At 38.0% G+C, this 12,941-nt stretch overlaps 1 protein-coding gene across 1 annotated transcript; it reads left to right on the top strand.

Moving 5' to 3' along the window:
• The first annotated feature begins 2,817 nt into the window (after positions 1 to 2,817).
• LOC132790239 (protein kinase C, eye isozyme) lies at positions 2,818 to 11,960 on the top strand. Its single transcript, XM_060798710.1, has 12 exons — positions 2,818 to 3,200; positions 3,410 to 3,441; positions 3,498 to 3,692; positions 4,159 to 4,287; positions 4,342 to 4,498; positions 4,551 to 4,779; positions 4,835 to 5,232; positions 5,769 to 5,970; positions 6,038 to 6,226; positions 6,279 to 6,419; positions 6,480 to 6,720; positions 11,834 to 11,960. Exons 1-11 carry the CDS (start codon positions 2,899 to 2,901, stop codon positions 6,630 to 6,632), a joined length of 2,127 nt encoding a protein of 708 aa, XP_060654693.1. The 5' UTR covers positions 2,818 to 2,898; the 3' UTR covers positions 6,633 to 6,720; positions 11,834 to 11,960.
• Positions 11,961 to 12,941: the final 981 nt, after the last annotated feature.

Genomic DNA, 12,941 nt, shown 5'->3' with positions numbered 1-12,941 from the left:
TCTACTAATTGTTGTGGCCTTTATTAGAGCTTGCGGTTTGCCCCTGATTTTACGATGAAGACCAGAAATACCCTCAAGGCAATGTGTGTGGTGGTCAGTTTTTGCAAATTTAATACGTCTTATTTATAGCACAAATAATATAAATGACTGCTGCATTAAGTTTCGCTAAGTTAAATTTAAGTTGCTTGAAGCGATCATTATTTTTCTTGATCGCAAACATTTTATTACTCTTTCTCTCTATCGCTCCCAGCAAAAATGAAATGCAACTCATACACCTGCATATATATGGACACGTACGCTGCAGATCAATAGGTGTTAAGAGCGCAGGTCAACTAAGCGCCAGCAACAACAAACAGTAAAACAAATTGCCAAATGACCAAACAAACTAAAGAACGAATGCCAGAAACAAAAGCAAAAACACACAAGCACTGGAAGAGCGGCAAATGCAAACCTAAAGTGTTATACATGCTAAGCGCAAGCCTATTGAATCCGAGAGAGCAGTTGTTATACAGTGAGAGGCAGAGAGAGAGAGAGAGAGAGAACAAGCTCTCTCGTGGCCTGCTTTGCCATATGCAAAAACAATTTTGCCAACAACAACTGCATCTACTACACTGTTCGACGCCATGGAAATGATGACGTAAATTGAAAGCAAGTCAAATGCTGCAACAACTACAAAAACAACAAGAAGAAGAAAAAACAAAATATATTTGCATTGTACGTCTGCCGTCTTAGATTTGTCTGTCTGTCTGTCTGTCTGCCACGCAATGTGCTCAGGTTCAGGTGCTGCTCTGCTTTGCTCTGCTCGTGTGCTTTCAGCTGTCGCTTGTTTGTCGAGCATTTGTCGATTCGTTCGGCCAAGTGCACTTTTTAAATGCGGATACAGTTACCACTCATATTTACAATTGTTTGCGAAGCAATCAAACATTTTTTTGATGAAAATATTAAATAAAAATATTATTAAAAGTATATTTAAGCATATCAGATATTTTTAAATTATATAATTTGTTGTTAACCTTTCCTGTTTAGTTAAAAAAGTATAAATCTATTCTTTTATTTATAATCTCAAATGAAATCAAGTTTCATGTGTTGCAGGATGCGACCTGCAGTTGGTTTGTTTGCTTGCTGACTTTGTTTGCTGTATGTGTCCTTCGCAGGATATCCACTCACTCACTCATACACACACATACATACACATGCTCACACTCAGTGTCTCATATTTCTCTGTGTGCGTCCTTAAAAACTTTTGCACTTTGTGCTCAATTTGGTTTTTTGTTGCGTTTGCGTTTGCGTTTCTATTTCTATTTTTAGGCCGCACAGCTCGTTGCACACATTTTTTACCACGCTAAGGTTAATGGTTTTTCTTAGCCAACACTGGCTCAAAGCATTTGCTATATCAATCATACGCCATGTGCTACGTTCACTTTCTCTCTCACTCTCACTGTCTCTATCTCTCTATTTCTATCGTTCTCTCTGTTGCCCTAGCAGCAATTTTTCATGCCAAAAATGTATAAATTAATCAACAATGGCATAGAAATAATCGACATTGTTGGCGAATATCCGCACACACACACTTACACTTAGACAGTCTGCTACTTAGCACACAAACACACACACACCCACCCGCATCAGACATTTCCTCTGTGATTGTCTTTGGCATTGTCCAAGTTTGTTGACGTCCCCGTTCACAGACAAACCATTGACGTCACAGCTGCACATGCACGCTGCTCAGCACGCATACACATAGAGAGCGGGTGCCAGCTGCTGATTTCAGTGATTGCTGCCTCCGATTGTCGCATTGCAATGATGCTTGAGGCACAAGCATAAGCACTAGCATCAGCTAGCTGCTACACTTGACTGACCTTCCTCAAATTGTTTACACTTATCATGACAAATGCTTTCACAAAACGTTGGCCAATTACTAATTTTTGGCGTACTTGCAGCAATTCGTGGCTGTAAAATGTGCTATTGGAGGAAAACATTAATTTTGAGCGAATAACTAGCTTTGTGATTTCAACTCTAATTAACACAACTTGAATTAAATATAGTCTTTATGATTCCTGAAAATTTGGTTGCGATCAAATAAAAATACTTATGTATGGGCAAAAGTTTCTTTATTTTCATTGGCTAACATTCTGGTATATTCTTTTTACTAAATACACCATTTCGTATATTTTTAGTATTTTTGGTAAATTTTAAAATAAATACCGCTCGGTTTTGCTCTGATTCACAATGGCTAGCGGGTATCTGATAATCGAGTACACTCGACTGTAGTTTTCTTACTAGTTTAAAACTAAAAAAAATAAAATTAATTAAATTACAATTTAAATTGTTGTGTTAATAAATACATATATTAACGTAATATATATCAACTTATTATATCAATATTGTATTTTATTTTTAAAAGTATATGACAAAAACCAACTACAACAGTAGTGTTTTAATTGCTTTGTATTGCTTGTTTCATATGTTGTATATTGAATGAAAAATAAAATAAATCCGTGATATTTTGATATAAGCCATATTTTTAGCATATTTTATTATTTAAATATATTAGTTTGGTATTTTTTAACGATAATACCTCCTTTGAAGTCGAGAAAACTCGACGGTAGCTGTCTGTCTTGTTTTCTTTTGCAATATTTTACATAGTTGTTAATTAGTAAAGGCGCAATTCATACGAGTACTAAACAAAAATAAAATGCAAGTCCGAGCATAAGTACTTTATTGACCTCTAGACCTGGAGAAGCATTGCAACTGCTGGGTAAAAACTTGGATGGCTTCTTTTGTTCAACAGCGTTTAACTATCGACTGCAGCGGGTCAGTTGACAGTCGCGCGTCGAATAGCGCGGTATTGCTTGAGGCAATATTTCTTTTGACATCCTTGGAGTATCCTTTTGAGCCATGGCGGCCGCAGCAGTGGCAACACCTGGCGCTACAGTGCTGCCCACAGCAACTGCGGCACCAGCAGGTCCTGCCGCACCAAAAGCACCGGCGGCAGCTACAGCAGGAGCTGCAGCTGGTGGAAAAGCACCAGCTAACCTGCTGGAAATCGCAGGGGAAGCGAATATTGTCAACTATATGAAGAATCGATTGCGTAAGGGTGCCATGAAGCGGAAGGGTCTGGAGATTGTGAACGGACATCGGTTCACAGTGCGTTTCTTTAAGCAGCCAACGTACTGCGGCCACTGCAAGGACTTCATCTGGTGAGTGAGCTGGAGGACCACAAAAACCGCAAAAGATAAATATAGCCACGATCCATTTATTTGTGCTGTCGACCCTCGGATTGTGCAAGTTTCTTTTTTTTGCCGCTTGCTTGCAAGCGCTGCGTCGCCTAATTTAATTAGCATTCTGTAAGTTGACACGTTTTGTTGCTCTTTGCATTGTTGCATGCGGCGCCGTGGATAATTTTCAGGGGCTTTGGAAAACAAGGTTTTCAGTGCGAGGGTATGTTAAAGAATATCTAGCAATTCAAAATTAAATTCAACAGTTTTGCTACACAGAATGCCGCTTTAATATTCATCAGAAATGCTGCAAATTTGTGGTTTTCAAGTGTCCTGGCAAGGACACCGATTTCGATGCTGACTGTGCGAAGGTGAAACACGGCTGGATCTCGACCACATACACAACGCCCACCTTCTGTGATGAGTGCGGCATGTTGCTTCATGGTGTTGCCCATCAAGGCGTCAAGTGCGAAAGTAAGTGATGGATGAAAGTCAAATAATGAGGCAAGTCTAGTGTGGCGAAGAGTGAGAGCTTAATGCAACATTTTTGGTAGTGCAGAACTAGTTTAGGTTTAGGAAGTTTAAATGTTAGGGTTAGAACCAAATAGCGCTTTGATGAATCCATCAGTGTCTCCTTATTATTATATATATGTATATATATTTATTTTAAAAGTTGTATGTATTTTATTATTCCATCTCTCTCAAACTTGGAGGAATTTGAAAAAAAACTTGATCTACCAAAAACACTACTTCTAGTTTTTATAATTCTTGTTTAGCTGTTTAAACATACTGATTTTATTCTCTTACTTGTTGACTGATTTGGCTGATCAAGGATATATATGTATAATTTATGAGGTTTAAGGTGCCCTACTCTAACCGTTAATTATAAAATAAAGCTGCCGTATACAAATCCTTACCTATTTATCCTATTGCGTCGCAGACTGCAATTTGAATGTGCATCATCAGTGCAAGGACCAAGTGCCGCCCATGTGTGGTGCAGACATTAGTGAAGTGCGTGGCAAGCTGCTGCTTTATGTGGAGCTCAAGGGTAACAATCTCAAAGTGGAAAGTGAGTGTGACCTTAAAATTATTGAACTTAACTTATCTCTGTACATTTTTGCAGTCAAAGAAGCTGCCAATCTTATTCCCATGGATACCAATGGCTTCAGTGATCCTTATGTGGCGGTTCAAATGCATCCCGATCGTTCGGGTCGCACTAAAAAGAAAACCAAGACCATACAGAAGAACCTCAATCCTGTTTTTAACGAAACCTTGACCTTGTAAGTGACACTTGATAGCTTCAGAAATTATACTTATTTTATTATTTTAAAGTGAACTGCAGCCGCAGGACAGAGAGAAGCGACTGCTGATTGAGATCTGGGATTGGGATCGTACCTCGCGCAATGATTTCATGGGCTCATTCTCATTCAGTTTGGAGGAGCTGCAAAAGGAGCCCATCGATGGCTGGTACAAGTTTCTGTCCCAAGTGGAGGGCGAGCACTACAACATTCCCTGCGTGGATGTCATTAATGACATGGCACGTCTACGAGATGAGGTCCAAGTGAGTAGAGTCTGATTTTTTAGTTGCAACCAGTATATTGTCGCATCCTGCGCAGCATGAGCGTAAACCGAATGAGAAGCGTCGCATGGACAACAAGGACATGCCACATAACATGAGCAAACGGGACATGATACGTGCAGCGGACTTTAACTTTGTTAAGGTCATCGGAAAAGGATCCTTTGGCAAAGTTCTACTAGCTGAGCGCCGTGGCACTGACGAATTATATGCAGTGAAAGTGTTGCGCAAGGATGTCATCATTCAAACAGATGACATGGAGCTGCCAATGAATGAGAAACGCATCCTTGCACTGTCCGGTCGACCTCCCTTCCTTGTTGCAATGCATTCTTGTTTCCAGACCATGGATCGCTTGTTCTTCGTCATGGAGTACTGCAAAGGAGGCGATCTCATGTATCACATGCAGCAATACGGACGTTTCAAGGAGTCAGTGGCCGTGTAAGTTATATCAATTTTTCTTTTCCGACCACTTTTCTACAATTCTTTCGTCTAAGAACCAGATGTTTTTGCTCATGGATTAAAGACTTTTTTCTATAGTCACGATTTTAATATTAACAATAGTCATAGAAGTTATCTAAAAAATAATTTTATATCGCAGAAAAACTGCATTCGGGTCTTAGTTGCTTTGGTTGACAATCTTGTATATTTTTTTTACTTCGAATGTAATAGTCAATCGATATACCAAAAATAGGCTTTGGTATATTTTATAATTTTTCGGTTTACTATATTTTAACAATAGTACCACACTGTTTTGCAATAATTGAAATGGGTAGCGGGTATATCACATCTTATTTATAAAAAAATGTTTCTGTGGGTTCATTTGTTTTGGAAACATTTGAAATATCTCCTTTTTACAATTATTAATCAAAGCACGTATTTTAAATCTTATTATTTGATCGAGTACCTTTCAGTCGGGCAAACTTGACTGTAGACTTCTTACTGGTTTAATATATTTACTGAGTTTTCTTTTATAGTTTCTATTCGGTGGAAATTGCAATTGCTTTGTTCTTTCTACATGAACGTGAGATTATTTATCGCGATCTAAAGCTTGACAATGTGTTGCTTGATGCCGAAGGACACGTCAAGCTGGTGGACTTTGGGCTCAGCAAAGAAGGCGTCACTGATCGACATACTACACGCACTTTCTGTGGCACTCCCAACTATATGGCACCAGAGGTGGGCTTCTATTAGAATCGTATGAATTTTTTTCAAGAATGCATTTTTTTTCATTATTTGCTTCTAGATTGTGAGCTATGATCCTTACTCGACTACGGCTGACTGGTGGTCATTTGGAGTGCTGCTATACGAATTAATGGCAGGTCAGGCGCCTTTTGAAGGTGAGGATGATAACGCCGTTTTCCGAAATATCAAGGAAAAGAAGGCTGTCTTCCCCAAGCACTTTTCACAGGAAGCCATGGATATTATCACTAGTGTAAGCATAAATCTAAAAATATTCTATTAAAAGTTGTAATATTCTGCCAAAGTTTCTAGCAAAGAAACCTAACAATCGTCTGGGAGCTGGTCGCTATGCCAAGCAAGAAATTACTACACATCCTTTCTACCGTCTGATTGATTGGGATAAGGCCGAAGCTGGAGAAATGGAACCACCTATTGTGCCCAAGATTGTGTGTTACTTGACCGATATAATAATCAACTATTTTAAGTAATTCCTTAATTTTTTACAGAAACATCGCAAGGACATTAGCAACTTTGATGATGCTTTCACCAAAGAGAAAACCGACCTGACTCCTACAGATAAGCTTTTCATGATGAACTTGGATCAAAATGATTTCATTGGATTTTCGTTCATGAATCCAGAATTCATAACCATTATTTAAGCTTTGATTCTATTGTGAATTCTTAAAAGCTCTAAAATAACTGGATAATAAAACTTTGCGTTAAACTTGAGGCAGAAACCACGACGAGGTAAAGCTATTTGAAAGCTTTCAAGCTTTAAAAGCTATTGTGTAATCGATAAGCTTGGCAATATAACAGTTTTAGATTGAGAAAAAAAAGAGAGCAGGCTTTGCTCTCTCTGCTTTTCGCTGTTAACTGCTAACATTTCAAATCCCAGATAGTAAATGAAAACAAACCCGCACTCCTGGACGAGCAGTTTCTGAATAGAGTCGCCAAGTCTCCGAGCTGCTCAGAGTCACCCAGTTACCCAGTCGCATCGAGCTGAAGCTGCTCAGCTGCTTCCACCCCAGTTATGACCAGGTGAAAGCTAACGATGAGGTTTTTACGGTTTCCCCTGTAGCATACTACTATATACATATGTATGTATGTATACTGAACTTTAACCTTCAAAGGGGAAGTTCGCATATGAAATTAGTCAGGGGAATAGACGCTAGATGAAACTCACCATGTGCTTTGAATTCTTAAGACGACGTGTCGGTGTTGTAGACTAACAACTGCGGTACTTGTGTCTGAGCCTAGCTGGCTAATTGAGTGACCTGCTGCTAAATGATGAACTGGCTGTTCAGCATTTGACAGGTCTTGTCAAATTTAATCATTTGCTGGGTAAGCAGTGGTGGGTGGACAGGTTCTTGGGCCTTACTTGTTGCATCTGTCACACGTTGATTTACCATGACAATTAGTCAAGGCTCTTGAGTAAATTAAATTTATTTCGCACTTTAGTTGCCATTTTTGCCACTCGACCACCAGTTTCCCAGTCCTCCACCGTTTTTTGATAGCCACCAATAGCTGCCAGTGGCGCGCTCAGCTGTAAAATTCTTCGAAAATTGTTTTCCTGGCGCCCACACTTACACACGCATACACACTCACACACGCACACTTACATATATACTAAGGCATAGACACACACATGCCATGGGGCAGATGCCTTTTGCTTTATTGTGGCTTTACATGAAAACTATGGCATCTGCGTTGTTCGTGGACCCTCGCAATAGTTTTTGGCAGAACAAATATTTCTTGGCTCGTCTTCCATAGACATTTTAATACAAATTCCATGGCCAAAATGTTGGCACAGCCAACAGGCACACAACGCTGCTTCGTTAAAGGTCAGACTTTAGAAAAAAGCAACAATAAGCTAGTGGAAATTGTGGTATGCTATAAAAGTGGGAATTCGCAATGAAATTACCCAATTTGAGATAGCCATTTGACAGGTATTTGGCTAGTTAGATCTTGATAGCACTATTCGCTTTAAATAATGGATTGTGCAATAACGAAAAGAGAATTATTTCATGTTATTCAAGACGCGTGCATCATCATATAAAGATTTCAAAATTGTAGATCGATTCATTTAATCAGCGATTATACATATATCAAAAAGTGCGTAGAGTTGTACTGTATTGTATGTTAACTTCTTTGTTTTAACTGACTAAATGAGTGAACCATTAACTGATAAAAATGTCAATCCCCTTATAAATCGGCTGTAAGACCTAGGAGGCTATTTTACTCACACAACATATGTATATTGATGCAAGCATATTAAAATATTTCTTAAAAAGTTATTTCAGAATTTAACGAAAAGAAAAGAATTAAAAAGATACATTAAAGTACTTGAGCATTTTAAGAACTTTATAAATTATTCTAGCTTACCGTATTAAATTAAAAAGAAAGATAAATTTTTGGCATTTCCAATATACAGCACAATATAAGTGAGGGTATTTAAGTTTCGATTGTCTAATGCTTTTGCTCTCACTTTTCACTTTCCGTCCTTTTCCCTTTGCGTCTTTCGACTTTAAAGCTATTTGCACTCTATTAGTGGCAATTTACAGCTTTTACGTGCACTTTTCGTGGCTGTTAGGAACGTTGCAAGCTTTTCAATGTATTTGGCTGAGCATTGCTCTGGTTGCCCATTTCCTGTTTGTCATAATGCTGCATTGGAAGCGTTGGGTGACGAGCTGCCGAATGCTTTGTCTGCAGCTCTCTTTCTATCACTTCTAATGCCTGAGGCATTCTTTTGACTTACGCGAAAAGAGAGATGGAGCAGAAGTAGTAGAAGAAGGGAAGCGGGGACAACACTACGCATTAGGATGTACTAAAGTGCTTAACACAATATAAATAATAGCATAGCAGATGACAACGGATGGCTGAGGATGTATATAGCAGTGGCAATAGTTGTGGCTGTGGCAGTAGCTGTAGCTGTGGCAATTGGAAGCTGTTGCATAATAAAATGGGACACAACTGAGTGTGGAACATCCTCCTCAGCTCACACAACCCTGAAGCTCACTGCTTCTGCTGATGCTTAGGAAGCCTTGACCTGCCACAAGATAAATGCGCCGATAGATGACACTCAAGTAGTTAGTCCAGAGTACAGCATGCATAAATCAGCACTCAAAGATTTCCATCTCAGGCTAACTAAGACATAAACCACAATTACGAGCATAGCAAAGCTCCGTGATGAGTAGCAGTCGACGTAAATAGGGAAGTGAAAATGCATGTATAAACAATGCATGTATAACAATAAACATGATTAGTTATATAATTTTAATGTGAGTATTAAATAACATAGTTGTGGGGTATCAACGATGGTGAATTATCAATCTGATTTTGTTATATGTACTCGTTTAGTATTTCTGAACTTTCATAATTATTTTCGAACTCAAAAATATATTAATTGTGCTGGAAGATCAATATAACCACAACACAATATAACCATTAAATTTTACAGTTTTAGATAAAATAAGTAAGATAGCTACCATCGAGTGTTTTCGGCTGTAAAATACACGCTATCCATTTTTAGTGAAAGCAAAACAATAATAAATATATCGATAAATAACGAAATTTACCAAATGATACATTTAGTATACTGATATTCAGTTGCATTCAAAATTACGAAAACTAATATAATTGGTATACATATATTTATATATGTACAAAATACTCCAGATTATCAGATCTTGCCACGGCAAATGATAAAAATCTAAAACGAACTTGAATTCCGAGCAACAATAAATAATAGATAGACGGACATGCTAAAGTTAATGAATTTGGAATTCAAATTTATAAAATTTTTTAGAGTCGAAAAGAAAACATTTCCCTACGAATCATTATTTGCGCTTCTCTATGGAAATTCATCAATTATCTGAATTTGTTCTTAACAATATTTTCACTTTAATTTATTACGTACAATCTATTAACATCTATGAACTACATGAATTGTTCGTATTGAAATTCTATGCAGCGTCTGATTATGAGTTAGTTTTAGCATGCATTAAATTAAAATACTTCCTTTTAATTATATGATTAACGTTCTTTGCATAAAGCTTGTATTTGTCGTTAAGAGGCTGGAAATGGCAAAGCTTAAAGAAAATATCACAGCAGTCAAGTGCAGGGTGCTGAATAGCTTATCTAACACATAGCTACACTCACACATTCTGTTCAAGAGGCACATTAGGAGAGTGCCCGCATACAATATGGCATGTAAATACTTAGATATTTATGCATATGGTTTTGTCAGTTCGTTTGCCAGGGACAGCGATAACGATAACGATAAAGATAAAAATTGTTACGATTTACGAAGTGCGTTTCATATTCATGTCCCATCTCAGTGCCTTTTTCAGGCCCTGCAGACTTCTCGTTCCCTTGACGTCCTTGCGAGTGCTGCCCGTCCATCTTTTTCATACACTGTCACTTCCGTTTCCGCTTGAGCACCCGGCCCCGGCCCCGGTCTCAGTCTCGGGCTCGGTCTCTGCCAGTGGCAGACTGCTTGTCTTTTTTTGTGGCACACCACTCTCAGACCAGACCAGACCAGACCCTCCCTCTTTATGGGGCTGTTGATGGTTGGTCTTCCCACTCTGAAGGCCCACAAAAGCCACAAAATATTGCTCAAAATTAGCCGAGCTCAGTTCAATGTGTTCTTGCGACAATGAATTTGATCCTCTCAGGTTAATTTCATTGGTTACACTTTACGCTAGTTGTTGATGTTCTTGCTGTTATCCTCTGTAAGTGCTGCCTAAATATTTAAAGCTCCGTGCCCACCAGCCTCCAGTTGCTCATCTGCAATGCAAACATGCCTATGCCAGCGTTTGTTTTTGTAAATGTATCTCAGTCTTTTTTATTCCTATCTGCATCTCTATCTCTATCTGTAGATATAAACGTATCTGTATCTGTATCTCTTTCTACGACTGTTTTTTGTATTCCCATCTTCGCCCCACTTCACGGTTCCCTCGGGCATGCGTTGCGCGCTTTCAACACTTTGACAAACAAACTGTTGCCGTATGCCCTTGTTTGCTTTTATCCATTTTTTTTGTTGTTCTTATTGTTTTTGTTTTTTGTTTTTTTTGTTTCTGCTACTGTCATTTAGCTGCCTCAGAGGCAGCACAATACGCTCGCTGTTGCAGTTTGCAGTCGTCAGGCGACAGCCGGCAATTTGGTGAGTGCACAGCTTCAATTTTAAGCCGGGACTCGGCAGGCTTCAGTGCCCATCAATGGACCAAAACGATTTGCATTTTCCCCTCCTGTCAAAAGCACAACTCAACAGTTGAAAAAACAACAACAAAATATGCACAAGGTGCGCATTTCTTCTATTTTATTATATAAACAAACATAGAACGCTTTCAGTTTTTTTTTTTGTCATTTGCAGCAATGCCTTTAAATTCGTGACGCAAATTCTATTCCCTCATACTCCTGTAGCACCATCAACAAGAAAGTTTGTTATTCGGAGGTTGCTAAATTTAAAATTTCAGAAAATTATCATAAGAAAACATTTGTAATATTTATGTTTACATATTTACATACATACATCCAGAGTTTTAATTAGAAATTTATACCTTTAATTTTTTCATATAAAATCGATGCAATAGAATTTATGTTACGGGTTAAAGTATGTTAGTTATCTTTCACACTACAATCTATTCACTTTTTCTCTTATTATGAATAATATTCTTTCTATTTTATTTTTTATATTAATTAATTTAGTGAATATTTTAGCGTAGCTATAATTTAATACGTCACTTTACCTTTATAGAGACTGCAGTTAAAATTCCATAAATATAGTGCTGTACATTCAAAACTTAGGCAATAATTTTTGTGTCTCTCAATTTATTCCCCTCCAACTATGAATTCGACGTAGAGATGGAAACATAAACAGAAGCCCTTGGGCAAGACATAAAATACTTGGTCTAGTAACAACGTATGCCATAAGTAGTTCTGCGACGGAAATGTTGAAAATAAATGCGCAAGCAATATTTGAAATTTCATTTTTGTGGCATTTTTTTATATCTATATTTTTTTTTTATTTTTTTATTGAACGACCTGGACACGGCAAGGAGAGAAAACTGAACGAGAAAAAAATACGACACGTGGACGCATGTCGGCAAAAATTATGCAAATTCTGAAAAGATTTCAGATTTCAGTGGAATTATTTGTAGCATATTTGCTTTTATTTACGTGTTTGCTTCTGCTACGTTTGTTATTCTCGTGTATTTCATTTGATTACGCTTTTGATGACCTGAAATGTGAGATGCAGGATGCGAACCGAAATAAAAATGCAAACATTTATGAAACTAAATATATAATAAATATAATACTATAAATAAATATAATAATGTACCTACAAATAAAGCGAATTGAAGAGGAGGAACGTTAAATAAGTAACGAACAACACTAACTAGTATTAACTTTAGCACCCTCTTTAGGTATTTTATAGGATGTCTCTGGCTGCTTTTAACACGCACATGTGCACATTTGTTGTATAGTTAGATTTATACCATACATACATACATACATATATGTAGTTGGTTTGGAACGTAGAGAGCAGTCTCAGCTTCCCCCTTTTGCATATTTGCCTGCTGTGCGTCTCTTATTCCCAATCCCAAGTCAAACAGCGCGCATGAAATAATTATGCAGACTTTACTTTATACATATATGCTACAGGTAGTAGACCCCCAATCCCAGTCCCAATGGCAGTCCCAAAGCCAACTACACGAATACACAAGCACACACAGCTATGTACATGTTGTGTATTGATAACTATCCGGTGTGTGCGTGTGAGTGTGCCACGGCAGCTCTCTTTATACTTGGGCAACTTTAGGCGCATTTAAAAATTTCCGCACGATTCGTTTTGTTGCGACTTTGTTCGAGCAAGTTAGCTCAGCAAGAATTTTATTGTTATCTGCTGCAGTGACGTGCAGCGCAGAATATATCCAGCTGGTGGTCAGTCGTGTGTTTAATTAAAGTAG

The sequence above is a fragment of the Drosophila nasuta genome, chromosome 3, assembly GCF_023558535.2.
Source record: "Drosophila nasuta strain 15112-1781.00 chromosome 3, ASM2355853v1, whole genome shotgun sequence".
NCBI classification, from domain to species: Eukaryota; Metazoa; Arthropoda; class Insecta; order Diptera; family Drosophilidae; genus Drosophila; species Drosophila nasuta.
The sequence above is the reverse complement of the archived record's forward strand: the minus strand, read 5'-3'. Positions and strand labels throughout refer to the sequence as shown.

Coding starts and splice junctions, on each gene's coding strand:
- LOC132790239 (XM_060798710.1), top strand. CDS start 2,899: ATGGCGGCCGCAGCAGTGGCAACACCTGGCGCTACAGTGCTGCCCACA. Junction 4,499..4,550: donor TTTAACGAAACCTTGACCTT/GTAAGTGACACT, acceptor ATTATTTTAAAG/TGAACTGCAGCCGCAGGACA. Junction 5,233..5,768: donor TTCAAGGAGTCAGTGGCCGT/GTAAGTTATATC, acceptor TTTCTTTTATAG/TTTCTATTCGGTGGAAATTG.